This window comes from Podarcis melisellensis, assembly GCF_964234715.1.
Source record: "Podarcis melisellensis genome assembly, chromosome: 2".
Taxonomy (NCBI): domain Eukaryota; kingdom Metazoa; phylum Chordata; class Lepidosauria; order Squamata; family Lacertidae; genus Podarcis; species Podarcis melisellensis.
Genome location: NC_138529.1, coordinates 3,910,031 through 3,936,278, shown reverse-complemented (window position 1 = coordinate 3,936,278; position 26,248 = coordinate 3,910,031). Strand labels below are relative to the sequence as shown.

General features: G+C 44.7%; 2 protein-coding genes and 2 long non-coding RNA genes across 10 annotated transcripts in view; 2 read left to right on the top strand and 2 right to left on the bottom strand.

Moving 5' to 3' along the window:
* Positions 1-3,176: 3,176 nt before the first annotated feature.
* On the top strand, positions 3,177-7,818 carry LOC309362599. Its single transcript, XR_014165026.1, has 4 exons — positions 3,177-3,306; positions 4,716-4,765; positions 6,334-6,854; positions 7,227-7,818. It is a non-coding gene; the product is annotated as an uncharacterized lncRNA (long non-coding RNA).
* A 744-nt stretch (positions 7,819-8,562) lies between these two features.
* Positions 8,563-26,248, bottom strand: part of LOC309362567 (gametocyte-specific factor 1-like) — a 32,959-nt gene continuing 15,273 nt past the window's right edge. For 3 of the 5 annotated variants that reach the window (XM_081898198.1, XM_081898199.1, XM_081898201.1), the window contains 6 exons: positions 18,656-18,782; positions 16,360-16,486; positions 14,962-15,048; positions 13,633-13,675; positions 9,273-9,327; positions 8,563-8,778 (listed from right to left, as the gene is read on the bottom strand). In XM_081898198.1, the coding sequence (XP_081754324.1) occupies positions 9,306-9,327; positions 13,633-13,675; positions 14,962-15,048; positions 16,360-16,486; positions 18,656-18,782 (406 nt within the window). In that variant the 3' untranslated portion in view covers positions 8,563-8,778; positions 9,273-9,305. Of the gene's footprint in view, positions 8,779-9,272; positions 9,328-13,415; positions 13,676-14,961; positions 15,049-16,359; positions 16,487-18,655; positions 18,783-26,248 lie in introns of those variants that run through there. The other 2 variants (XM_081898202.1, XM_081898200.1) reach the window with 2 other exon arrangements.
* On the bottom strand, positions 21,325-22,097 carry LOC309362593. The gene is made up of 2 exons (XR_014165018.1): positions 21,773-22,097; positions 21,325-21,711 (listed from the first exon to the last, which is right to left on the bottom strand). It is a non-coding gene; the product is annotated as an uncharacterized lncRNA (long non-coding RNA).
* Positions 23,466-26,248, top strand: part of NCKAP1L (NCK associated protein 1 like) — a 66,431-nt gene continuing 63,648 nt past the window's right edge. Inside the window, exon 1 of one of the 3 annotated variants that reach the window (XM_081898100.1) lies at positions 23,466-23,563. The gene's annotated coding sequence lies outside the window, so the exon portion shown is untranslated. Of the gene's footprint in view, positions 23,564-24,447; positions 24,469-24,544; positions 24,664-26,248 lie in introns of those variants that run through there. The other 2 variants (XM_081898102.1, XM_081898101.1) reach the window with 2 other exon arrangements.

The following is a 26,248-nucleotide window of genomic DNA, read 5'->3' as shown; positions in this document are numbered from 1 at the left end:
TCTGATTGCTTTGTATAAGAGTATCCCTGCCTCCCATTTGTTTCAGACACGTCAAAATGCCTGATCCATTTTAAAGCTGTAATAATCACAGTAAAATTGCTTGCAGTGTTACTCAATGGCCCGTAAATATCATTAACTCACATCTCAGATAGATAGAATTTTCAATCAAAGGCTCGATAGAGCTTTTCAAGAGAACAGCTCTAACTCAGCCTTCATTCATTACTTTCATTTATTGTGAGGAGGGGCTGTTGGTGTGTAAACTGTTCTGTTTGGTCCTTTGAAAACCTGCCAGTTGAAGGTGAAACTAGCTCAGACACAGTTCACAAGTCTTTGCCTCCATTAAAATAAGTGGCTTATTTCCTGCTCCTTTTTAGGCTAGTCTCCATCAGTAGAAACTAGCTACAATGATGTAACCACACATTCTATTCAGAATTCTAGCTGTCAGGTCCCACGATTATTATTATTGTAGTGGAGTATTGTGTGTTTGACAGCTTCATTGCACAACAGACATTCAATGGGTGAATGTTTTACAGGTCCCTTCATCTCAGTATTGGCAAAACAGCTGCTCTTGAATTTTTGCCTGCTTTGCTGCTGTTGAACAACCTTTCTAGAGGAAAGAGTAGTAACCATAGTGCCAACATTAGATGATTTGGTAAAATACTATTTTTAAAAATAATAATAATATTTTTATTCATTTTCCACAAAAGAAAAAAAAACACAATTTTTTATACAATCAATTCACATTTTATCACACATTCATCACTTTTTTTGACTTCCCTCAGCTCCTCTGCCGATCTTTCGTTTGCATCAATATTATTAACGCATTTCTTCACTTAGTATTTCCTTTAGATATCTCCTTCCCTCCTCTTATTTTCTTTTTAACAATATTCCTCTGTTTTTCACAGAGTCTCTTGAAAGCCAACAAACGTTATCTGTTCATCACATATGCCTTTCAGATAATCTGTAAATCTTCCCCAGTCCTCGATGAACTTTTGGTCTTGTTGAAAACGAATCTACCCTGTTAGTTTGTCCAATTCTGCATAATCAGTCAATTTCAGTCTCCATTCTTCCACCGTCGGTAATTCTTCCTGTTTCCATTTTTGGGCCAGAAGTATTCTCGCTGCTGTAACTGCATATTGAAAAAGTTTACAGTCTTTCTTACTTATCTCATTTCCTACCAATCCAAATAAGAAGGCCTCCGGTTTCTTAATAAACGTATATTTCAACATCTTTTTCAATTCATTATATATCATTTCCCAGAAGCCTCTCACCTTTTTACACTCCCACCACATATGATAGAATGTCCCTTCTTTTTCTTTACATTTCCAACACTTATTACATGTTTTGTACATTTTAGCTAGTTTTACTGGCGTTATATACCATCTACCGTATTTTTCGCCCTATAGGACACACCGGCCCATAGGACGCACTTATTTTTTTGGGGGGGGGGAAATAAAGAAAAAAAATTATTCCCCCCCCCCCCGAGCCCCAAAGAGCAAAGAAGCCATAACAGCGAGCAGGATGGATCCCGCTCGCTGTCCTGGCTTCGTTTTTAGCCTTGGGGCTGGGGGTCCAGGAGCGAAGGCAAGGTTGCGCAACCTCGCCATCGCTCCCGGAGCTTGCTTGTGGGGCGGGGGGTGGGGGAAGCCCGAGCTTCCCCCAGCCCCCAGAACGGGTCCGGGAGCGATGGCAAGGTTGTGCAACCTCGCCATCGCTCCCGGAGCTTGATTGCGGGGCTGGGGGCGGGAGAAGCCCGAGCTTCCTCCATCCCCAGCCCCCAGAATGGGTCCGGGAGCGATGGTGAGGTTTTGCAACCTCGCCATTGCTCCCGGAGCTTGCTTGCGTCGCTGGGAGCTGGGGGCGGGGGAAGCAGGCTGTTGCGCAAGGCGTCCTCTGGAGGGCGCCCCGTGCTTCTCCCTCCTCTATGTGACATCCTTTTATATATTTGAACATGGCTATCATATCACCCCTTAACCTCCTCTTCTCCAGGCTAAACATGCCCAGCTCCCTTAGCCGTTCCTCATAAGGCATCGTTTCCAGGCCTTTGACCATTTTGGTTGCCCTCCTCTGGACACGTTCCAGTTTGTCAGTGTCCTTCTTGAACTGTGGTGCCCAGAACTGGACACAGTACTCCAGGTGAGGTCTGACCAGAGCAGAATACAGTGGCACTATTATACAGTGGCTTTGCTGGAAGTTGAAGCTTGCCTTCTTTAGGCAAAAATGATTGGGGAAATAATTTTGCTGAAAAGGCAATAGACTACCCAGCTGCAAAAGAGGAAGACTCTTTCACCTTTTATAATTTGTATGACAGAAGTAGCACCTACTGAAATCCCCTTTGACACAACTATAGCAAAGGTGTAAGAGCCTCCTCTCTTACATCTGGCTACCCTTGCTGGTTGTTTACAACCACACAAGCGGTACAATTTGTTGTTTAGTCATGTCTGACTCTTCGTGACCCCATGGACCAGAGCACGCCAGGCACTTCTGTCTTCCACTGCCTTCCGCAGTTTGGTCAAACTCATGCTGGTAGCTTCGAGAACACTGTCCCACCATCTCATCCTCTGTCGTCCCCTTCTCCTTGTGCCCTCCATCTTTCCCAACATCAGGGTCTTTTCCAGGGAGTCTTCTCTTCTCATGAGGTGGCCAGTCTTGGAGCCTCAGCTTCAGGATCTGTCCTTCCTGTGAGCTCTCAGGGCTGATTTCCTTCAGAGTTGATAGGTTTGATCTTCTTGCAGTCCGTGGGACTTTCAAGAGTCTCCTCCAGCACCATAATTCAAAAGCATCAATTCTTCGGCGATCAGCCTTCTTTATGGTCCAGCTCTCACTTCCACACACCACTACTGGGAAAACCAGAACTTTTAGTATGCGGACCTTTGTTGGCAAGGTGATGTCTCTACTTTTTAAGATGCTGTCTAGGTTTGTCATTGCTTTTCTCCCAATACAATACAAGCGGTACAATAGCCACCCCTATAAACATTATGAGCGGAATTCAACTAATGAGTGTCCTGTTAGTAGAAGCCCTGTGCAAGGGCTTTTGCTGGCACATTGAGGCTTCCCTCCACGCCTCCCGAAAGTGGCTCTGAGGGGGTCAGGAGAGTCCCCAGAGCAGCAGGCAAGGGAAGGATGTTTCCATCTGGTAAGCTGAAATGGTTGTCCGGAGAGAGAAATTGCCTTAGGGTGGTGTTGAGTTCCTTTCTATGTTTCAGGTTTCTTAAGGTGCTGTTACCAATGAAGGAGCATGTGAGAGATGTTTAATCTGAGCAGAAGTACAGCCATGAGATTTGGTCATTGGGCAAAGGAGGGTAGGTAAGAAAATGAGATAGTTCAGCAGCCCTACAAAAAGTGAAAATGCTTTTGCTGTTCTTGAGCTGTTGTTTTGACCTTCTCAAGGTTACAGATAAATCCCCTGAGCAAATGAAAAGATCGGCCGTGGAGAGTGAATTGCTCTCTTGCTGTGGTGCACTTTCTCTCAGGCTTGTGTTGCAATTCAATAAAATCTGAAATGGGGAAAGAACCTTGACAGGCGTATGTCAAAGTAAAATTACAGGGGGGTTGCTGTCTGCGTTCAGTAATTTTCCTCTTTTCCACTTCACTGGTTTTAAGAATGCTCACTCTCTCTTGCAGAGAGCCTGCTGGTGGTGCAATTTAAAAATGCAAATGCCTCATAGACAGGAGGACTTTGTAAGAAGAATTACATTTAAACAAAAGTCTTTTAGTTTAGAGAGTTGTTGAATTAGATTGACCACTCACATTTGATTAATCAATGACAAACAGTTTCCTCTGGCCACATGGTGGGAGTGTTGTCTAGAGGTTTGGCAGATTCTCACCCAGTTTCTAAATTCTCAGATAGCCAAGAACTGGATGCAAGACCTAACACAATTTTGGATGGGAAGTACTTGGGACTTGCAGCTAAAAAGGCAACATGGAACAAGCTGCTGGGATTTTTGTTGTGCTTTTGAGTCTAAAAAAGAGTATGTTCATGTTAGCGGCTTAGATGCATCAAAGTCACATAGTGCATTTCATGCTGTCTTTGCATGGTGGGGAATGTCTTCATCTAACACAAATGACCTTTTTGATCCTTCCCCCTGCAACCACCCCAACTTCTATTGTTACCTGCACATGTGAGTTCACCTGGGCATGTGCTGCAACTGTCTCAAACATTTGTGAAGTGAATGCAGTTTAATGTTAAATTGAGGCTGGTTTGAGAAATGGCAGTATTGGTCAAACTATAGGATCAATATTGATAACGGCTAAAGTTGTTTGAATGCAGCTTCCAAAACTAGCACTGGGCGCAGAGTAGGTGGTACAGTAATGTGAACATATCTGAAGTCTGAAGTCCTACTGAATACAGTCCATACAATCTCTCCTAAACATCTTCATTTCAACACGAATACTTCGAATGAGTTAAAAGCTAAATAATTCTAAGCACTCGTCCTCAATACAGTTTAATGTGGATTTGAAGCTGCTAGTCTTTTTGCAGCACCCATATGACACCCTCATCCGATTGACAGTCTGCACTTCCCTCATTAAATTCAGGTTTTTCTGATCCACAAATAATCATGTAAGGGAAGAAAACCCAATATAAAATTGCATGTTGCATGACTGTGGATGCACTGAAGCAAATTGTGTGGGTGACTCCCCCCCCCCCATGTGGTGACATTTTACTGGGTGCCTTCTGAGTGTCATATCCCCTACTTCTGTTTTGTTTGCATCAGCCCAAAAGAAAGGCTGCAGCCTGCCCTTTTCTCACCTGCTGTTGCTGAGGGTACATTCTTACTATTTTTATTCGTAAAGCAGCTGTTTTGTGCAGAACTTCTTTTTCACAAAACAGTTGTATTGAAAATTAAAATTTGCCCTTGCAAGTGCAGCAGGCAGGAATGGAAGCAGCAGGTTTTTAACTGCCTTAAGGCCCAAATACACGCCCACAATGGACCTCAGGTTTCCTGGTTTGGAGGTATAAAGGTAAAAGGTAAAGGTACCCCTGCCCGTACGGGCCAGTCTTGACAGACTCTGGGGTTGTGCGCCCATCTCACTCAAGAGGCCAGGGGCCAGCGCTGTCCGAAGACACTTCCGGGTCACGTGGCCAGCGTGACATCGCTGCTCTGGCGAGCCAGAGCTGCACACGGAAACGCTGTTTACCTTCCCGCTAGAAAGCGGTCCCTATTTATCTACTTGCACCCGGAGGTGCTTTCGAACTGCTAGGTTGGCAGGCGCTGGGACCGAGCAGCGGGAGCGCACCCCGCAGCAGGGATTCGAACCGCCGACCTTTCGATCAGCAAGTCCTAGGCGCTGAGGCTTTAACCCACAGCGCCACCTGTGTCCCTGGTTTGGAGGTATACATAGCTTTAAAGGTTTTTTACTGTGCAAATCTGGTATATGAACAGGTAAAGAAATGCCTATGCACATAATGGACTTTGGGTTTCTGGAACGTATGTTGAGCAGGAAAGTACTCTTACAAAAGCCTGCCCCTTTCTCCCCCAAGCAGTGGCCAGATTTCATGAGGCCACAGGTACACACACAGAGTTTGTGTCCTTTGGAGAACAGAAGACATGTCTGAGACTGGCGTGCTTTAAGAAATAGGGTTTAGTCACCTATTTACAGTCTGCATGGATCATGGATGGAGTCCAGATCTTACAGCATGGCTCACAGAAGCGCAGGGAACTTTCCTCCAAAATGGATCTCCCCCTTACTTACTTACTTCCTCCTTCTTCTGTCCAGAAACCCTTGTTGCAAATCTCCCTTTTCCTGTCCCTCAAACATAGTTACCCCAGCAACCTTTGTGACATCTGACTCCCCAGGCCAAAGAATCCTTCTATGGCCCATCAACACCTTTTTGTAATGCTAACAGGTCTGCTCTTCCCCTAACCAGCCAGGCTGGTTTGCATACAGCAGCCCAGGAATATCCTGAATTCCCTGTCTGACACAGTTTTGTACCTTAATCCATATAACAATCAACAAAATCCTAGTATTTTTTCGGTCTTAGTGTTTAGGTGGATCCCCCCTATTTCTATAACACCATTCATTGAGGGGTGAAGAACAAATGGATCCCATAATGCACTGCGGTGGGATATTGGGAAACATATTTTGGTGGCGCACAGTTGAAGGCACTCGTGTGTGAAGGTGCACAAGCATGCACACTGAAACAGTGACCCATGCACACATTGTCTCAGTGTGGACACAGCTTCAGTTGCAAAGCACTTCATCACTACCAGGATCCAGTGGTCCTTTCTCTTACATTATCTTGGGATGGAGATTGGGGATGAGCATTGTGTGTGCTATTTAGGTTTTCAGGGTGAAGAAATTTCATACACTTGTTTCCTCTGTTTTTCTAAGGGACAGCACAAATTGGTGCCCTTACAAGTTCCACTTGTCTCAATCAGATACCACCTCCCAACTTCATTACACCTTCATCATCAGCTAAATTATCCAGACAGATGTCTTCCTTATCCTCTTGTGGTTAGCACCTCAGTGTTTCTGTGTTATGAAAAAGGTTAGTTATACAGACCCAAGCTTTTCCTCTGCAATCACCCATCATGGCTGGATTAACAGAAACATATTGGGAGGAATTCAGTGTTGCACTAACACAAATTTTCCATTAGCACAAGCATTTTTGCTTGCCTGACAAAATGATCCCCCCCTTTCCCCTTATCCGCACCCCCAGAAGTGATTTGGAAAGCAAGTCTCATTAAGCTAGCAGGTTCGGTGCTGGTTCCAGCTAGTGCAACTACTTAGCTGAATCTGATCCATTGAATATTCCAGGGCTGCTTGCCCCATGTATGTCTTTCCTTTGGTCCATACCCAGCTTGTCATGACAGTCTGACTCTTTCTAGATACCAAGTACTTAAAGGTACTAGGTTACTGTGGGTCACTAAGGGACGCGGGTGGCGCTGTGGGTAAAACCTCAGTGCCTAGGACTTGCCGATCACATGGTCGGCAGTTCGAATCCCCGCGGCGGGGTGAGCTCCCGTCTTTCGGTCCCAGCTCTTGCCCACCTAGCAGTTCGAAAGCACCCCTAAGTGCAAGTAGATAAATAGGTACCGCTTTTTAGCGGGAAGGTAAACGGCGTTTCCGTGTGCTGCACTGGTGCTGGCTTGCCAGAGCAGCTTCGTCACGCTGGCCACGTGACCCGGAAGTGTCTCCGGACAGCGCTGGCTCCCGGCCTCTTAAGCGAGATGGGCACGCAACCTCAGAGTCGGACATGACTGGCAGGGGTACCTTTACCTTAGGTCACTGCAAACTATCACAGATCTCTAAAATGTGTCTTGGCTTACTCTTGATGGCACTTAATGAAAGAGGCAGGAGTTCTCTAGCCTGCCTCAAGCAATTCTTGCAAATCTTTTAGGTAAGACATGTCCAACCCGTGGATCCTGATTGATCAGTCGATCAGGGAGTTGATCTTGGTCGATGGCGGGCCCAAGGCACCCCGAGCACAGCACGCTCCTCAATAAGCAGAAAGACAGCAGCTCCAAAGCACGAAGAGAGCTCTGCAGCCCAGCTGGTTTGAGGAGAGAGGCAGGATCGGCATCACCCTGCCCACCCATCCCTGCCCCTTCGGGGGAAGCAGCCAGCACCCACCTGCCCACCCTGTACCCATCCCTGCACCCATTGGGAGCAGCTGGTGGTGTGCACCCGCCCACCCTACACCCATCCCTGGGTGATAGATCACTGCCAGTTTTTATATTGGATCGTAGATCACACCCTACTTGTTGGACATGCCTGTTTTAGGTCATTCTCATACTGCTTCCTGCTGTTGGGGATTACCACTTTGAGAATTCATTCCACTTTGTGAAATACATAGACCTCTATTGGAAAGTGAGTGATCAGAAGGTCACGGTTCGAATCCCCACGACGGGGTGAGCTCCCGTTGCTCGGTCCCTGCTCCTGCCAACCTAGCAGTTCGAAAGCACATCAAAGTGCAAGTAGATAAATAGGTACCACTCCGGCGGGAAGGTAACCAGTGTTTCCGTGTGGTGCTCTGGTTCGCCGGAAGCGGCTTAGTCATGCTGGCCACATGACCAGCTGTACGCCGGCTCCCTTGGCCAGTAAAGCAAGATGAGCGTGGCAACCCCAGAGTTGGTCACGACTGGACCTAATGGTCAGGGGTCCCAGAATAATGTGGTATATTGGTTAGAGTATGGGCAGGCAAACTAAGGCCCTGGGGGCCTGATCCAGCCCAATCACCTTGTAAATTCGGCCCGTGGGCGGTCTGGGAATCAGCGTGTTTTTACATGAATAGAAGGTGTGCTTTTATTTAAAATGCATCTCTGGGTTGTTTGTGGGGCATAGGAATTCGTTCATCCCCCCCCCCATTTAGTCCGCCCCCCCCCCACGGTCTGAGGGACAGTGGACCGGCCCCCTGCTGAAAAAGTTTGCTGACCCCTGGGTTAGAGTGTTGAACTTAGGACCAGTGAGAAAAGTTCAAATCTCATGCATATATGAAGCTCACTAGATGGCCTTGGGCCATTCACTCCAAATACCATGGAGCCATTGAGAGGATAAAAGAACCATGCTTGCATGCTTAGCCACTTGGAGGAAGAGAATAAGGGGGAAACTGTAGGCAACTGGATTTATAGAAATTTTATTGGAAAAGTATTTTTAAAAGCATTTCTGCGTTTTAAAAAGGTATGTATTCTGCTGCTCCTTCTGGAGAATCCCTGTGGTGATCTTGCAGTGACATTTTGAGTATTTTTTCGCCATTGGTACCCTGACAGAGTAGATTAGGATGGTCCCCAAACCTTTGCAGTAGATTTCCAGAGCTGATAAAATACAGGAGAGCCTCTGGAGAGAAGGCAAAAAAAATTATTTCATAAAATGTAATTGTAAGCACCTCAAAATGGTTCACAACAAGAATAAAGTCACATCATTAAAAGCAGTTAACAGCTATTTTAAACATTCAAATAATAATTAAAATCAGTGATAAGCTAAAAACAGATCAAAGCACCTTGCAAACATTCCACCCAGCTGGGTAGGCTTATCTAAACAAAAAACTGCAGATCAAAGCAGTTGATGAGGCACATATGGGATAAGAGGATCTCACAAGGACCCGAATCCATTCTCGAATCCATGCGGCATCAGTTGTGCCAAGTTTGATGATGAAGTTGGAAGGGAGAAGGGTCCCATAAGAGCAAGATATTAATACAAGGATTTCTCATCCGGGCACAGCAAGGGCTAATCAACTGTTCTCTCTCGCCAAACTGAACAGGTTTAACACGCCAAAAGATGAGTTCCTCAAAGTTTTACTTGTTTTCTACTGTACTTAAAAAAATACTTACCGTTCAAAAAAGGAAAAAGGAAGATGTAAATTTCTAGCTCCTCTCACCAGAGTAGCTATATTAAAGAAAAAGAAAATGAAAGGACAAGCCCATTATAAACAAATCCTGCAGCTTTCAAAGAGGACTTTTCTTTATTTAGCTGACCAAACAGGTGTACTTAGCTCAAGGCAAGGGTGGCTAACACTTGGTCTGGATACCAGATCAGCCGCTGCCCCTGCAACTATTTCTGCAGTGGCAGCAAGAAAAAAGGTTGACACAGCTCTGTTGGGAATGCTAATTGGTTCCTCCCTGGTAATCAGATTTTCCTATTTGATGGTCATGGAGGGACAGTAAACTCCATCCTGATCTGTCATGGACTGGTTGGACTCAGAGGAATGGTGTGAGGCACCAGCTGGGAAACCCCCTAAGGGAGGAAGGGTCAGAGCCCAGGGTTTTGGTGGTGGGACAATGAGTGGTCAGGTGGAGAAGACTGGGAGGTGGTGGTGTCGGAGGCTGAAGAGGTAGCAGGCTTTAGTGAGCAGGGAGAGTCTGTGGCAGAGAGAAGTCCAGAAGCAGGAGAGGAGCGAGGCCAAGAGGCAGAGATGAGTCAGGCTGGTGAAGAAGCCAGGGTGTCTCCACCTCCTGCTGCAACAAGCCCCCCCCCCCCCGGTTTCCCAGATCAGTTCTCTTCCACCACCACTTCCTCCCCCCCCCGCCCCATAGCTGCCATGACCACCCGGGTTTAGGGTGGCTTGGGGGAAGACCAATCAATAAACCCCAATTATCAGGAGATTCCAGGGTTGGAGCCAAGAATTCATTCTTCACCACCAGGATCCTCTGTTAATCCCCATATGACATGGTATTCCAAGTGTCTCAGGCACTACATTCAGATCAAGGCAAATCCCGCCAAATACCCACCCCATAATGCAGGCATCATAAAAGAATAAATCTGCCTTACCTAATCTTAATACTTTACCATCCCCCCCCCCCAAGAAACAGCTAAGGAGTCCAACTCCAAATATCAGACAAGCAAACGAAAGCAGGAAGCCAGGTAGGAGTTAGCAAGGGGGCTTGATGGATTGAGGCAAATGGGTTTTTTATCCTTCTGAGGCCTGGCAGCACCGTTGTCTCAGGCCAGCCACTCCTTAGCTGTAACCAGTGCTTTTTTCTTCTAAAAAAAGATGTTTATGAGTACTCTCATTTTGACTCAAGAAAATCACCATTTTATAGTTCAAATCGGGAAAAATAAATACAGTAAATGAACAAAAGTACAAAGATTATTAAAATGTTTAGGGGTATGCGTCCCCCTAGAAAAAAAATTCTGGTTGGGTGATGGTAAGAGGGGGTGGAGAGTAGGGCTGTGTGATAAATCGCTATACTGGCATTGACATAACATTGTGATAAGCGTTTCAACAAGGCAATATGCAGGGAACAAAAGTTCTGTTTGAGGATAAACCCTCACACAAAGCAGTGAACACTTTCGTTTTCAGGGTATCTTTCCATTTAGGGCTCAGCTAATTATGCAGAGCCTGCTGACAATCCAGGAGGGACCTCCCACAGAACTAAACCAAGAAAAGAAAAGAAAAGGAAAGCACTTCTTTCTTTCCTCACACTCACCCCCACCAGTGGAAAAAAGAGGGGGAAGAGTTTTCTGGTGCTGTTTATGTTGTTGGTTCCCCTTAAATGAAGAAGAGTTTGGATTTTATATCCTGCTTTATCACTACCCGAAGGAGTCTCAAAGCGGCTAACATTCTGCTTTTCCTTCCTCCCTCTGTGAGGTGAGTGGGGCTGAGAGACGTCAGAGAAGTGGGACTGGCCCAAGGTCACCCAGCAGCTGCAGGTGGAGGAGCGGAGACGCGAACCCGGTTACCCAGATTAGGAGTCTACCGCTCTTAACCACAACACCACACTGGCTCTCTTTCCTCCATATTAAAAGGGAAGGCTTTTTTATTATTTAAATGAAACTATCCTTTTGCTTGCTTGCCCTCCCTCCCTTTGATAAAAAGGGAGAGATTGGTGGGATGGGGCCCTTCTGGGCGGGGGGAGAAGATTTAGCAGGCTGCTTTATGTTGAAATGGGAGGTTGGGTGCTATGGGAGAGGATGTTTTTCAGTAAGCAGTGCAAGCAAATGTGTTTCTACTCACAAGCAAGCCCTACTGAATTCAATGAGGCTTCCTCCCAGGAAAGTAGAAGTAAGTTTAGTTGAACTCAGTGGGGCTTTTAGATTAGTTGAAAATATTAATTTTATTATATGGAAGTTTATTTAATATTTATTAAATCTACTACTTCCTTCCATTTTAAGGCCCTCCACCACTGCAGGGAGCCTCGGCAAGACCCTCGGCTGCTGTGAGGAGGTACGGCAGGACCCTCTGCCGCCGCGGGGAGGCACAGCAAGGCCCTCTGTCGCCGCAAATATATATTGTGAGATATTGGGATATTTAGCTGGTGATATATTGTGATGTTGAAAACCAGATATCACCCAGCCCTAGTGGAGAGTCTTATGAAGGCACAGCTGAACAATGTTACTTTAACTGCTGGAGTTTTAGACTGACCTTGGACAATGGTGTGAACTAGATAAGCAGGTGCTGTAAATTTGCCAGCTCATTGGGAGGGGGAGAGGTTAGGAGTCTCAGCATTCTCATAAATCCAAGTCTCTCAAAATAGATCCAAAGTTCTATTTCTGCAATCACCCCCAGGGTTAGTGGCACACAATTCCTAGATTCTGACACCTCCTGCAAGCAGGGGGTTAGAATTGGGGTGAGCAGGGTAAGAGTTGGGGCATTATTTATTTCTCTTGAATAAAAAAGTCTTACACTCCTCCTGCATAAACAGGAATTGACATTTGGGGTACTGGAAAACATTCTACCTGTAATCCTCCAGGCTGTGGGAGGAGGAAGCAATGAAACGGCCAGAACTTACAAAGCAGCAGCTTTCCGATAAAGGCACTGTGGACTGGGAAAGCCTTAATAGAACTTTACCCGTCCACATTGCAACACTAGCTAATCCAACTACCACAAAAAGTGACCACAAATCAGGTTTGAGAGATGGAGGAACCATGCAGGGGACAACAAAAGAACACTGGAATGCAACTACTGTCATGCCTTGGGTTGAATGTGCTTCGGGATGAGCGCGTTCGAGTTGCGCTCCTTGGCAACCCGGAAGTAACAGAGCTCATTACCTCCAGGTTTCGCTGCTTGTGCATGTGCAGACGCTCAAAATGATGTCACGTGCATGTGCAGAAGCACCGAAATGTGACATGTGCAAACGCGGGTTAAGTTTGCTTCTAGATGCAAACGGGGCTCTGGAATGGATCCCGTTCGCATCTAGATGTACCGCTGTACAATTGGTGAAGTGTATCCTCTGTTCAAAAAAGTAAACAAAAGGCAGCAGTTCCATAGACAGGGATTACTATGGAAGCACCTCTAGTTGCGGAGCTGGAAAGGGGTAAAAACATACTGATTGTTGCTGTTCTCTGTAGGTGAAATTCTATGTTTATGTGTCTAAAGTTGCACATCTGTTTACGAGTCTGTGTTCAGTAACTAACGCTGTCAAAGTTCCCCAGCTAACCATTTAAACCTTTCCATGGCTTATGTGTATAGTGTCCTTAGTCATTTATTTTATAAGAACGAGTCCTCTTCATCTTAAAATAACAAGTCCTCTTCAGTGTATGGAGAGGCAAGATAAGTGTTAAATATAGTCACAAAAGCCAGTTCTGTCAGAGAGCAAAGCCACTGATGAAATATATTTGAGAGCTGAACTGATAAATTTCCAATAAATGTTTTTTAGGTTTGTACTACAGCCTGACAGTGTGTAAAAAGTAACACCAGCCCACCTATGTGTTAAAGCAGATGTAGCCAATGTGGTGTCCTCCAAATTGTTGTAGTACTAGAACTCACATCACCCCTGACCTTTGGTTATGTTAGCTGGGACCAAAGGGAGTTGAAGTCTAACAGGCTTCCTCAACCTCAACTCTCCAGATGTTCTTGGCCTACAACTCCCATGATCCCTAGCTAGCAGGACCAGTGGTCAGGGATGATAGGAATTGTAGTCTCAAAACATCTGGAGGGCCAAGGATGAGGAAGCCTGTTTAAGAACATACGATGGTTACTACATTGACTTTCCCTATGCTGCCAAGTAGGGAAATAGGCACAACAGCAAAGTTACTTGAGTAGATTCCTATTTTATTAATAGCAAAAGTGATTGGTGATTATTTACTCTTGGAAGTGAATGCGTCTTAAGAAGTGCCTCCAGAGGTTAGAGGGGGATACCCTCTTTGTTGGCATTTTTGCTCCATTGGCATTTGTATCCATGGTGCTTGCTAGCCAGGCTCTGAATACAATTAGATTTTCATGAGGCTACAAAGGAACCTATGTAGTCTTACCTGGTGCCAAAAACGAAAGGAGGAGCAGGATATTCAGCAGCATCTTAGGAGAGAGTAACAAAATCATTAGGCAGAGTTCTGATAACGGGGCACTTCATCTCCCTTGCCATAGTCACTTGCATATTACAGGAGTACTCAGACTCCAGATTGGATGGGCTTTCAGGAGAGTCTAAATTGGATCAAGTGACACTTCAGAGCAGTGGGGTTTTCCTGATGTTCTTTGGAATACCTGTATGAATTGTTTCCTTGAAGAAAAGTTACAGATTTGCTCTGGGACTGCAAATGGTTGTAACACCCTCATTTGCCCTCACTACAGCATTATTCTATTTATAAATCAGCTACATTTTTTGCAGGTACTATACTGCGATTAACAAGGTAATGGGGAGGACAGAAGAAAACAAAATTAGAGTTCAGTTCTTAGGCTGTACCAGAGCAGACACTGGAAACAGGGCTACTCCTATTAAGCTCTTTGGGGAGACCAGCCCTGTTGAGGCCCTCTTTCTAATAACCATTTTGATTCCAGTTCGTCATTTAATAATTACAATGTGTTTCCGTGCGCTGCTCTAGTTCACCAGAAGCGGTTTAGTCATGCTGGCCACATGACCCGGAAGCTTTACGCCGGCTCCCTCGGCCAGTAAAGTGAGATGAGCGCCGCAACCCCAGAGTCGTCCGTGACTGGACCTAACGGTCAGGGGTCCCTTTACCTTTATGCTATACGGTAAAAATTTAAGCCTGAGATTATATTATTTGTTTTCCTCTGGAGTCCACATGTATTTCCTTATAACTTGTGTCATTTTGATTGCAAGCCCATGGACCAGGGGCCGTCCTGTTATGGTATTGCCCTTATGTAATAAACTGCTCCGATGCTTTAATAAAAGTTACAAGAAGTTATGCATTCTGCCTCCTCAGCAGCAGGTCACTAGAATAATTCAGAACAATCTGACCAGGTCAATGAACTTTGCAATTTCTTCCTCTGGTAAACGTTCATGTTCTGAGGCAGAACATATGGGACAGACACTGGATGAGGTGCCATTGTCATCATTTCCGGCAGCATCTAGCAGGCCGCTGTTTGAAATAGGATGCTAGACACTTTGTCCGATTCAGCAGGGCTTCTTCATGCATGATAATTCTGCCAAAGAGGCCCAGTTCCTTACAAAAGTGCCAAGCTGGTGACTCCAGGTTAAGCATGTTAGAAGGTTGGGGAGGGGAGGGGATATTCTAAATGCAGCTTTCTTTTAGTAAGCCAAACTCACTGAAATTAAGCCAGGGTGTGGTGAAACCCGGAAAGTGTGTTTTTGCACAAGTGGAAGAAAAACAACAACAACTCACCAGCCTCCCAGTCTTCTTCTGGAGGGGGGCACTGCCAGGCTGTCACCTCTTTGATTCTGTTCTTTGGATCACCTCTGCTTGAAGTGACTGTCAAAGTATTAAGAAAAGAAAAAAGTTAAGGCATCTTGGTTTTGGAAGTTAGTTCTAGTTTCAGAGATGGCTGCTCCATGCTTTGATATTGTGTTTGTGTGTTCACATCAGGCGCATCTTTTCAGACACTCCTGCTTAAACATGGGGAGGCCAGGGGTAGAGTGAGCATACCTGGGGTCAGGGTTGCCAACTATAGGGGGCTCTGGGTGCCTGAGCACCCACAAAATTTTTGTTGTGGGTGCTTAGCACCCATACTTCAGGGCCGCTGACGCAACTTACAAGGTCATGCAAGGCCTCAAGCAGCATCTCAGAGGCTTCGTAACCTGACTTCCAGTGCCACTGGAAGTCAGGTTCCCAGGCCGGGGCGTGTGCATGTAACGTCATGACATCACGCTGCACGTGATGTCATGAGGTCTTGCACACTGGGCACCCATAACAGAGGGCCCAAGGCTAGGGTAAAGACGCCTGGTGCCCCTCCCCAAGTTAAACCCTCACCGGCTCTTTTGAATGCATGAACAGGGCTACAGTGAGTTATGGCTATACCAGTGGTTTGTGTGTATAGCTATCACCACCAAAATATCCCAGTTTTCATATATGAAGTTTTATTTTAGGCTATCAAGTATAACCAAGCATTTTTAGTGGAAGGTATACATTGTATACTAGAATTTTAAGCGGGAGCATTACCTGTTCCCCACATTCATAAAGGCTCCTCCTTCCGGCTAGGGAACGGTGATAAATTCAATTCAGTTTGAATTTCAAGGCAAATCTACCCAATTTGCACTTTCAAAAATGCTACATGAACTGAAACACAGACATCCTTCAATATTCATTCTTTTTCAATTTTGTAATGTAGTTCTACAGGCCTGCCTTTACTTATAGTTTGCAGCCTCCTGTTTTATAGTTTGTGACATAATGCCTAGATCCTTACCTTACAGCACTTCTCCCTTTACTTGTTTGACCAGTAAGTACTTCAATCAAGTTAGTTTTTAATTTTAATCCCATCTTCCATTACATCACACACTTCAGGAAAATGGACTGGCACTCAGCCAAGTCACTCCCCCCACCTGAAAGCTGCTTGTTACACCCACCCTGCTCAGTATAATCCATTCATTACTTCCTTCAGCCCAGCTTTTACAACCAGTTGAATGCTCAGTATGCAGTGCAATCAGAGCATGTATCTCCAGCCTAGAGTGCCCAGAGCTTTGCTACAGACAGCAAGTTATTAAGTTTTCTTACACCAGCAGCATCTATATTATACACACAGCATGCTCTACTGGGTTTTGGAGCAGACAGAAGCAATTCTCTTACCCTCCAAGACCTCTGGAGAAACTTTGTTCTCACAAGTTGCAATGTGCAATTTTAACTCCTGCTTTGGAACTCTGTGACGGGCGTTGTAGGGGCATGTTGCGAGCTCTCTGGCGATCTTCTGGTTGTTCTGGAAAAAAGACGTTAACAGTGCAGAGCTAGGCCTCCATCAAACCCACCCAGCACTCAAGAATGAAAGGGGATGTTCTCTACTATGATAACATGCCCACCTAATCCATGTTGGCTTCATATGGGATGATCATAGATTCTATTCCTCTCTAGAGAAGAGTAGTAGAATGATTGAACCCAGCATTCTTCACTGGATCCACCATGGCTTTCCTAGAAGACCTCGCTACCTGGTCAGTCCTATTCACAGAGAGGGGACAGAGGGGTAAAGAACCTGTGGCTGTCCAGATGTGGCAGGACTTCAACTCCCATCAACCCCAGCCACTGGTCACTGAGCAGGAATGGCGGGAGTTGGAGTACAGCAACATCTAGAGGGTCACAGGTTCCCCACTCCTGGATTAAACAAAGGGTGTATATTTGAAAAACAACAACAACAGTTAAGTTAATGATTCTTTACTCTACATCCCACTTGGACAAGTCATAGAATCATAGAGTTGGAAGAGACCACAAGGGCCATCGTGTCCAACCCCCTGCCAAGCAGGAAACACCATCACAGCACTCCTGACATATGGTTGTCAAGCCTCTGCTTAAAGACCTCCAAAGAAGGAGACTCCACCACACTCCTTGGCAGCAAATTCCACTGTCAAACAGCTCTTACTGTCAGGAAGTTCTTCCTAATGTTTAGGTGGAATCTTCTTTCTTGTAGTTTGGAACCATTGCTCCCTGTCCGCTTCTCTGGAGCAGCAGAAAACAACCTTTCTCCCTCCTCTATGTGACATCCTTTAATATATTTGAACATGGCTATCATACTACCCCTTAACCTCCTCTTCTCCAGGCTAAACATGCCCAGCTCCCTTAGCCGTTCCTCATAAGGCATCGTTTCCAGGCCTTTGACCATTTTGGTTGCCCTCCTCTGGACACGTTCCAGTTTGTCAGTGTCCTTCTTGAACTGTGGTGCCCAGAACAGGACACAGTACTCCAGGTGAGATCTGACCAGAGCAGAATACAGTGGAATACAGAATACAGTCCTTTCACTATGAACAGATGTGCCAGTTGGTAAGCCCCCACCCCAGAAAAACCATTGTGGACTTTGTGAAGAATAGTTCCTTTTTTATTTTTAGGACTGCTTTTCTCTAGAGGGCTAGAATATCTAAATCTGTATTGACTTTACTTATAAGAGGATTAATGGAGTGCTGGTGTAATTTGCAAATATGTGAGAATTGCACTAACTGCTTGGTTTGCGTCTTCCCCCATGTCTGATTTCTGTTCAGAGTTAGGATGCCAGCTGTGGTGGGCCTCTGGAAACAGTTCAAGGCCACAGGGCTTTGGCAGGACTCCTCCATCTCCCTTTCTCCAAAGAATGTGTGTCTGTGCATTGCCAGCTATAAAGCCAAGGCTGCATTCAGCAGCAAAAGGCAGTGGTGCATCTCTCCTCAAATGTGGACCTCTTTGTATATTTGAAGCTCTTCAGTTTAATTTCTAAGACCAACTTACTATAGCATAGTTTATGATGCACGAGCATCTCTTAACTTTATGTATATAGTGTGTTTGAATTGTCTTGTGTCTTGAAGCAATAAAACACTTTACGCTGAACTGTGTTGTGGTCAAGGAGTTTCCTTCACTGTTGACTCTGGAAAGGCTGACCGCTTGAAAGGGAGAAGACTCTGAAGCTTTGCTAGACTACTCTGCTGGTGCTGTGCAACTCTGGTGGTCACACTGATATAGGTATGATACGAAGATGCTATCACGGGGCATGTTAACAGAATTAAAAACCACACAATATCTCACTGCAAGGTCACAAAAACAAAATTGTTAAAATTAAGAGTCCTTCCAATAGAAGAACATGTGTACCAAACAGGAGACTCTAGACTCGCTCAAATGGCTTCATTGTGCAATTTTGTTTGAACTTGTTTACATCTGTTTGGATGTTCAACATGTCACTTAACCTCAGATCAGAGCTAACCTTCTCTGCTTTTGAAAAGGGAGCCAATGCACGAAGTAGTAATTAGATTTCTGCTTGCTTTCACCCATAGGAGCCAGGGTAGCTCATTCTTCTGTGGGGAATTAACACACTTCAACCATTTCCTACAAATCCAAGATGGGCAAGACCATTTTAAGAAGAGAAGTTATTTGTGGTACCCTACCAATGCCCTTCTTTTCCCCCTCCTCTTACCTTTCTGCATTTCACCAAGTGGTAAGGTAACCTGCAGGCTCTGATCTGGTGGTTCTTATCATAAGGGCATTGGACAAGCCGTTCAGGATCCATGGAATTAATATAGGACTGGCTGCGTACTGTACTCCTAGCAGTGTTTAAGAATGAGATGTTACAAAGCATCAGGGCAAAACCATACAAGAGAGACACATGGTCTGAAGCCTAAGAATCTGACCCTCTGCTGAGATAGCTTATTTGCTCAGAAGTGCTGCTTCTGAACTTATTTCAGACATTAGTTTAGAGCACAAGAGCCCTGGTTATCAAACAACATGTCAACCTAGTCTAGCCCATTTATACCAGATGGATGGGGTATAAATAAATTTATTATTATTATTATTAGCAGCATCCTATTTCTAGCAGTTGATGGCCAGATTCAAAATCAACCGCCAGGATATGAAGGCAAACAGCCCTCCATGTTAGCTGCCCCTTCCCCTCAAAGTTTTCAGAGGAATCGTTTCAAAGATTTGGAGATTACATTTATATTGATGCCAGTGCTGTTGACCACTAGTCCTCTGTAAGAGTGTACAGAGGTGTACCTAGTGGGTGGATAAACTGGCTTCTGCTGGGGGCACCACAAAATTCATCTATTACTATGGAGTGTATGACATATATGGCAACATGCCACTGCTATCATGGGGAGATCAAATGCAGAAGCAGCTTCCCATCCTTGCACCACAGCACAAAGGCATACATACAGTAAGTTTATTTTTTTGGGGGGGGTATTGATACAGCTCTTTACCAAGGGCACAAGGGACCCTAGGTACACTTCTGTTTGTCTTGTCCCATTTATAAAACCATCACATCACCACATCTGGCAATGATATCCCTGTTCATTATGTGTTGTGAAAAACACCTTCGTCACTCCTATATTTATGCCAGTTTAATTGGGCAACTTCTAGTATTATGCAAGGGAATATGTTTGCCAACCATTCTGCTACCATTCATAACTCAAGCCTCCACTATATGTCCCATTTTCTAAAGAAAGAATCTTCAAACAATATAGCTTTTCCTCATAAGCATCTGCACTATCATTTTGATTGGCCCCTTTCTTGCATTTTTTCCAGCTGTATTGTGCCCTTTTGGGAATGCACCAACCTCGCAGTACAGAGCAATACAATAATAATTATCATATTTTAGCACAGTAGGCATTGCAGTCCCGTCAGATTTATTTTCAATACTTTCCCCAATATTCCCGCTTACAAAGCATGGATTTTGCTTTTGCCATTGCAGAACACACTCTTGATAGCTCAATGTTGACCCCTTGTTCTAAGGTCTGTGTCATTGCTGTTACAAGGAAATTTGGGGTTGCCTTTTAAAGAGTAAAGTGACATCGTGGTAAGTGACACGCAACATCCTCCTCTGCCATTTTATTTCCCATTCACCTAGCTGGAAGAAATTACTTTGGAGCTGCTCACAGTCTGCTTTGGCTTTCACCATCCTGGTGATATGGGCTTCCTCTTTATGCTTTTCAGCAAGGAGGTAGACAGGCTATGGGAGGGAGTTGCACCCAAGAGCCCCCCCCAAACCTGGCACCAACACAACCTAGTCTCACAGGATTGCTGCAGGGGGTTGTGGGGGGGAGAAGAATGTGTGCTGCCTCACTGTCTATGGAGGGGTGTCAGGACTACAATGCAGTAGATTAAAAATAAAGTGTGTGTGTGTGTGTGTGTGTGTGTATGTGTGTGTGTGTGTGTGAGAGAGAGAGAGAGAGAGAGAGAGAGAGAGAGAGAGAGAGAGAGAGACAGAGACAGAGACAGAGACAGAGAGAGAGAGAGAGAGAGAGAGAATGAGAATGAATGAGAATGACTATATAAGGCCTGTTGGAGTTATACTAATATGACAGGAGGACCCAGCATTACTTTCAGTAGCAAAAGTCAGCTATCATTGCTGTGTGTAGAGACCACACAGTTAGGGCAGCAATCTCCAGATAACAAAGCATTTGCTAATTACTTGTCCTTTGGACAAGGAGGATTTATAAGTTACTCTGAAAACACAGTCTGGGCATCCCACTGGGCAGGACAATTCTGCTCAGCAGGAAACATTCTCAAGTGGCAGAGAAATCCTGAGTAGAATTCCCCTCCCAGACTACTAGAAAGCCTACTTCAGAAGGCAGCCAAGATCTTTTGAAGACACTGAGGCAAGGACTGCCAGGAGTACCCTTCCGTCTCTTACAGCAAAACACAACAAAACAAAATAAGGAGTTCTGTGGCACCTTAAAGACTAACAAATTTATTACGGCGTAACGTCCATGGACTACAGCCTACTTCCTCAGATGCATCAAGGCAAGAACCACATCAAATATTCAGAGCCTATAGCCCAATGAGCTTTTGTGGGATGTTTCTTCAGTAAATATTAATCCTGGCTTTCCAGCACTAGTGCCCCAAAGTGGCTTAATAAATGCTACAAAATATTTCAGGGTTCTGCAAACTGCAATCCTATTGACACAACCTGGGAGTACAGTCTGCTGAATGCAATGTGATTTCTGAGTAAACATACATTAATTGTAATGTTCCTGCTGTTGTAAATAAAAATATGCCCTTTTCCCTTATGGGGTATCCAAGAGCCCATATAGAGTCCTTACATAGGTTCCCTATTGGTAGGAGAAAATAACAGAGGCCAACCAGAGAATATTGAGAAGCAAAGCAGCTAGTAAGCTTGATCTTTATTGATCTGTTGCAACAGGGCGCTCCCCTCACACGCAGGAGAGGAGGAGGACCCAGAAAAATGGTGTGCAAAGGCTTATAAAGACTTTTGAAATTCCCATCCTCTAGATTAAGACCACCCCCAGAAACATTATGCATACATCACAGAAGGGGTGTAACCTAAGACCACCCCTCAGATACCACCTACATCACAGAAATTTAAATGTTGTTTTTCTCTTGTCCTTGTTTATCTCCTGTCTGGCAGGTTACTTGATTGGATTTCCTGGGGAGCCTGGCCATTCTTTTGTAGTGGTAAAATACTTATTTCCTGGGCCAGGTCACAGGCTCACACCTTATTCATATCTTAAATGTGTCCTTAAGACAGGATTTGTGAGGAAAGAGACAATGGGGAGACTTTTCCAGTTTGACCTTGCACAGAAAACATTTGCTCAGTTTAGGAATCAAAATGGTTCCAGGTTGGCCTTCCTGTGTTGATCTATGTATGTGCGGTTATGAACATTGCCATATATCTAAGACCATAAAATTCCTATCACACTGTGCAATAGTCACATTAATTATTCAGCTTTTTAATTTGTTCAACCAAGCAGCTAAAAACACGCTGGCCCCATGGCTTAACCACAAACTGAAGATTTTACAGATTAGTTCAGATTTTTTTGAGTGGTAGTTGTGTGCTCCTGAATCCCAGCTTTGACCTACCACATATTATATCTTTGGCAGATTGATCACTTCAAGATTAACAATGCTCTTTTTTCTTTTGTAAAATGTTCACAGATGTGAGTGACACCCACCCCTAACCAGCCCTGCTTGTGGCCTCCTTTAGTGCTTGTTCCTGGCTGGAATGCGCCCTTGGAACTCTGATAATGCTTCTTGCTTGCTGGAGGGAGGGAGGGAGGGTGGAGAGAGGTGTGCAAGTGTGAATAAACTAGCTTACTAGACAGAGAGAAAAGTGGCCTTTGATGCTCTACCTGCTTTTGCCTTTGGCCGGCCACCCACCCCTGGAATGCAGCCTAGAGGAATCTGGCCTGGGGGCTAAAAAAAAGTTCTCACTCCCAGGGGGTAGGATTAACTTCTGTATTTCAGATTAGAGGCTTATAAACTCTTGGTTCCTTGTTAAATTTTCTGATTGTGCTCCATTTTGAACTTGTACAAATAAGGAACTGCTAACCAGTTTCAAAATTACACTTTGGGCCCCTGAACTCACCTAGAAACTTGCCTGGCTCCTTCAGCATTGGAATCCCCCAACTCAGCAGCAGGAATAATAATGCAAACATCCTGCCATCATCTCTGGTTTTAAACACTAACCATAGCAATGAATTACTTTTCTTCTCTATATGAAGATTTTAAACTCATGGGGTTGTCTCCAAATTAAGGTTAGACTCACTGAAGGCCCATGTCCTTGAATCTCAATGCATTTCCACAGGCTGGAATTAACCCTCGATTCACCCCATCAGGTCCCCTCACAGTCCCAGGATAATCTCCCACAATTAAAATTATACAAAATTAAACACAACCAGAAAGCCTTACCACATACAGTGTCCCAAGATGCCGTTTGAAAGCAACTCCTTGCTAAAGCTAAGCAATGCTGCGTCAAGTCATTCCCTAGGTAAGAGAGGGTATACCATAGGAACCACATGCACAGCACTTTGGGTTCCAGGATAGAAGATAAAGGGAAGACAACAATAATACCAAGGCTTTACCTCCACAAACACAAATTAAGAGCACCTTACTTTCGACTCAGATTCGTTGATAGCCTTTTCTACACCCCAATCCCATTACCTGATAATACATGGAAGCACTTGCCTTGTCTGCAGCTGGCTGGCTTTGAGATAAGGGGCTGGCCAAATCCAAGAGGCTGGCTGGCTTCAACAGCTGCTGAATCCAAAGTGACTCAGGTTTTAACTTACCCTGCTGTTTAACTGTAAATCCAGCCAATGGGATGGTGGCTTTCTGAAGAACTTTGTGACATCATTGTAACTAAGGCACCTATTAAAGCCATAGATACCTGATAGATTTCACTCTTTCTCTAATGGCAAGTCTTGTCGGGATGGAAGGGAATTTGCATGGCCTTGGCCCTCTCCTCTCATTAAGAGAGAGCAGTAGTTTGCATACTTGCCAATTCCAAGCTACAACCTTGGGCAGCCGTGCCTTGCCAGTTGCTGGGAACTGGCACATTGGTCAGATAGAAGACTTCTGTACTTTTCCATGTGTAAGACTATTCTTTTAATTCAAAAATCATGTTCAAAATTTGGGGTCATCATATATGGGTAGTGCATTGTGGGAACATGGGATTGGTAGCTGCTGTGAGGCGGAGATTGTCACTGGTAGCTGTGGCAGCGGCTGGTGTTGATTTGCTGTCCTTGCGGCAGTTGAGTGGGCGATTTGCTGCTTTTGTCGGGGAGGGGACAGAGGATAGTTTGCTTTGTTGATGTGTGGCATTGTTGGTCTGTCATGGGAGCGATTTTTGGCATTTCTCCCCTAAAAAATAAAAAAAGCTCAACAACTTTGGAGGACCCCCCCTTTCTTAAATTTATACATGGAAAAATATGGTATACATGTTATACATGGAAAAATATGGTATATTTCCTCAGAAAATAAACCACCATGCTTGATAGCAGAAATATGAGTTCTTTCCGCCTTCCCCAACAGTTACCATGTTATTTGCCGTTTGAAACGGTGGATTTGATTTAAATAAAATCTATTTAAATCACTAGTCAGTAAGACTTGATGTAATTTTTTTTTTTAACAGAAAGACTTATTCTTGCTGGTATAAGGTTTCATTTTTGGAATAATAAATTTCAGAGTAGTTTTTACAGTTATATCAAAAATTACTGATTTGGTTTTACCATTAGAAATACATTCTTGCAAGGCTTAAGAAGTTAACTGTTTACAGTTGTACCTTGTTTTGCAGCAGGATCTGTTCCGGAGCCCCAGCCGCTCGCCAAAAAGGACGCAGGGCAAAGCGCTGTGTCTGTGCACGTGCATGGAGCGGTTTGCGCGTCTGCACATGCGCAAAGCGCAATTTAGCGTGTTTGTGCATGTGTGAGCTGCAAACCCGGAAGTAACCTGGACATTTGCTGGAATGGACGCTAGACAAGGTGGACGTTTGCAGAGGTATTACTGTATATTTGGACAGCTGTTCTGCTGTACTTTTTCTGGAGAGGCGGGGGGGGGGGGGAGAGATACAGTTGGTAGGCCTGGGCTGGAAGAGGCTTGCAGAAAGAGCAGGCTGAGGAGAAACAGGCTGGTGGAAAGCTGGAAAAGGGGAAGCAAGGACTGGAGCAGAGAACGTCAGGACTGAAGTTCCAGGTAGAGACTTTCTTGTTTGGACAACCTCAGGCGAGCTCTGGGAAGAAGGGCCTCTTACTAGTTGACTGGCAGGCACTTCAAGGTCTCGCCAAGGTCTTACAGATCCCTGTTACTAATTCCTCCTCCTCCACCACCCTTTGGATTTGCTTCTACATTCAGGTGCCTGTTCTGTACAGTTAAGGGTGAGTGCAGATGCTGAGACCCGGTGGGATTGGGAAGAGGCTTGCAGCCCTGAAGTGCCTTCAGCACTTGCCTCAAGTCCGAGTTGCACAGACATGCAACTGACTTGCACAATCATTACACAAAGATCCCAAGACTTGTGGAGTATTCTGCTCACAAGGTTTGCACTTTCATTTTTACTGCTTCACACTTACTAGTAACTTAAATAGAAAACTATCTTTAGAAAGATTTCCCCCCCAAAAGCATTTTATTTTTAAAAAATCCAATTTAAATAATATATATATATATTAAAATTATTTTTAAAATATCATTGATTTTTATTCACCCTGGTTTGAAATGCCAGATGGAACCCGTTAGCTAATGTTTGTGACCTGGTGATAAAAGGCAATCTTTTCTTGTTTCCTGTTTGACTAGTGTGTGTGGTGTAACGGAATTTATTAATTTATTTTTACATTTATATACCACCTTTTCCTCCAAGGAGCTCAAGGTGGTGTACATGGTTCTCCTAGCTAGTTCATCCTCAAAACAACCCTGTGAGGTAGGTGAGGCTGATATGGTGACTGGCCCAAGGTTGCTCTGTGAGCTTTGTGGATGAGTGGGGAGTTGGACCCTGGTCTCCCAGGTCATAGGCTAATAGTCTAACGCTACACTAGCAAGATACTGTATTCGGAAGTATCTCTTCCGAAGTGCAGTGGGACCTACTTGCACCATGTAGGTTTGTGTTGGCTTGCAGTCTTGGGCTGAGGGAGACCTAAAGTCAAATCCCAGTTTAGCCATGATGCGGGCTGGCAGCTTTTGTACCAATTACTGCCTCTCAGCCTAAACCACTTAGCAGGCTTGTTGTGGAGTGTTGCATAGCAGTTAAGAGTGTTGGACCAGGACCTTGGAAGACCAGGGTTCAAATCCTCACTTGGCCGTGAAATTTCCTGAACGACCTTGGGTCTGTCACTCTTTCTTAGCCTAACCTGCCTCAGTATTGTTGTGAGGATAAACCAGAGAGAGGAGAAGCTTTTATCAATGAATCATTCTTTTTATTTTCATGCTGTCTTTCCAAAGCTAAAACCATGCTCAAGGCAGCTTACAACATGTAAAAAATCACATAATTACAGACTTAACAAAAGTAGCCTTCAACAATAAATAAAACATCAAAAAGTACACATTGGACAATTTCAACACAAATCCTGAGATCTAAAAAAAGATACAAAAATAATATACCGTAATGGTCTGAATATAAGCCTCACTCCCCCCCCCCCTCAAATTCTGACCGTGAAAAGTTAAAGCACGGCTTAAATTCGCGACCTTACAAAAATGGGCTTTTACGATATCGCTGCTGAACCAGACATATGGTAAAATGAAACGGGTGTGAGTGCCTGCAGAATTTTAAGAGAGCAGCTTATATTCGGGT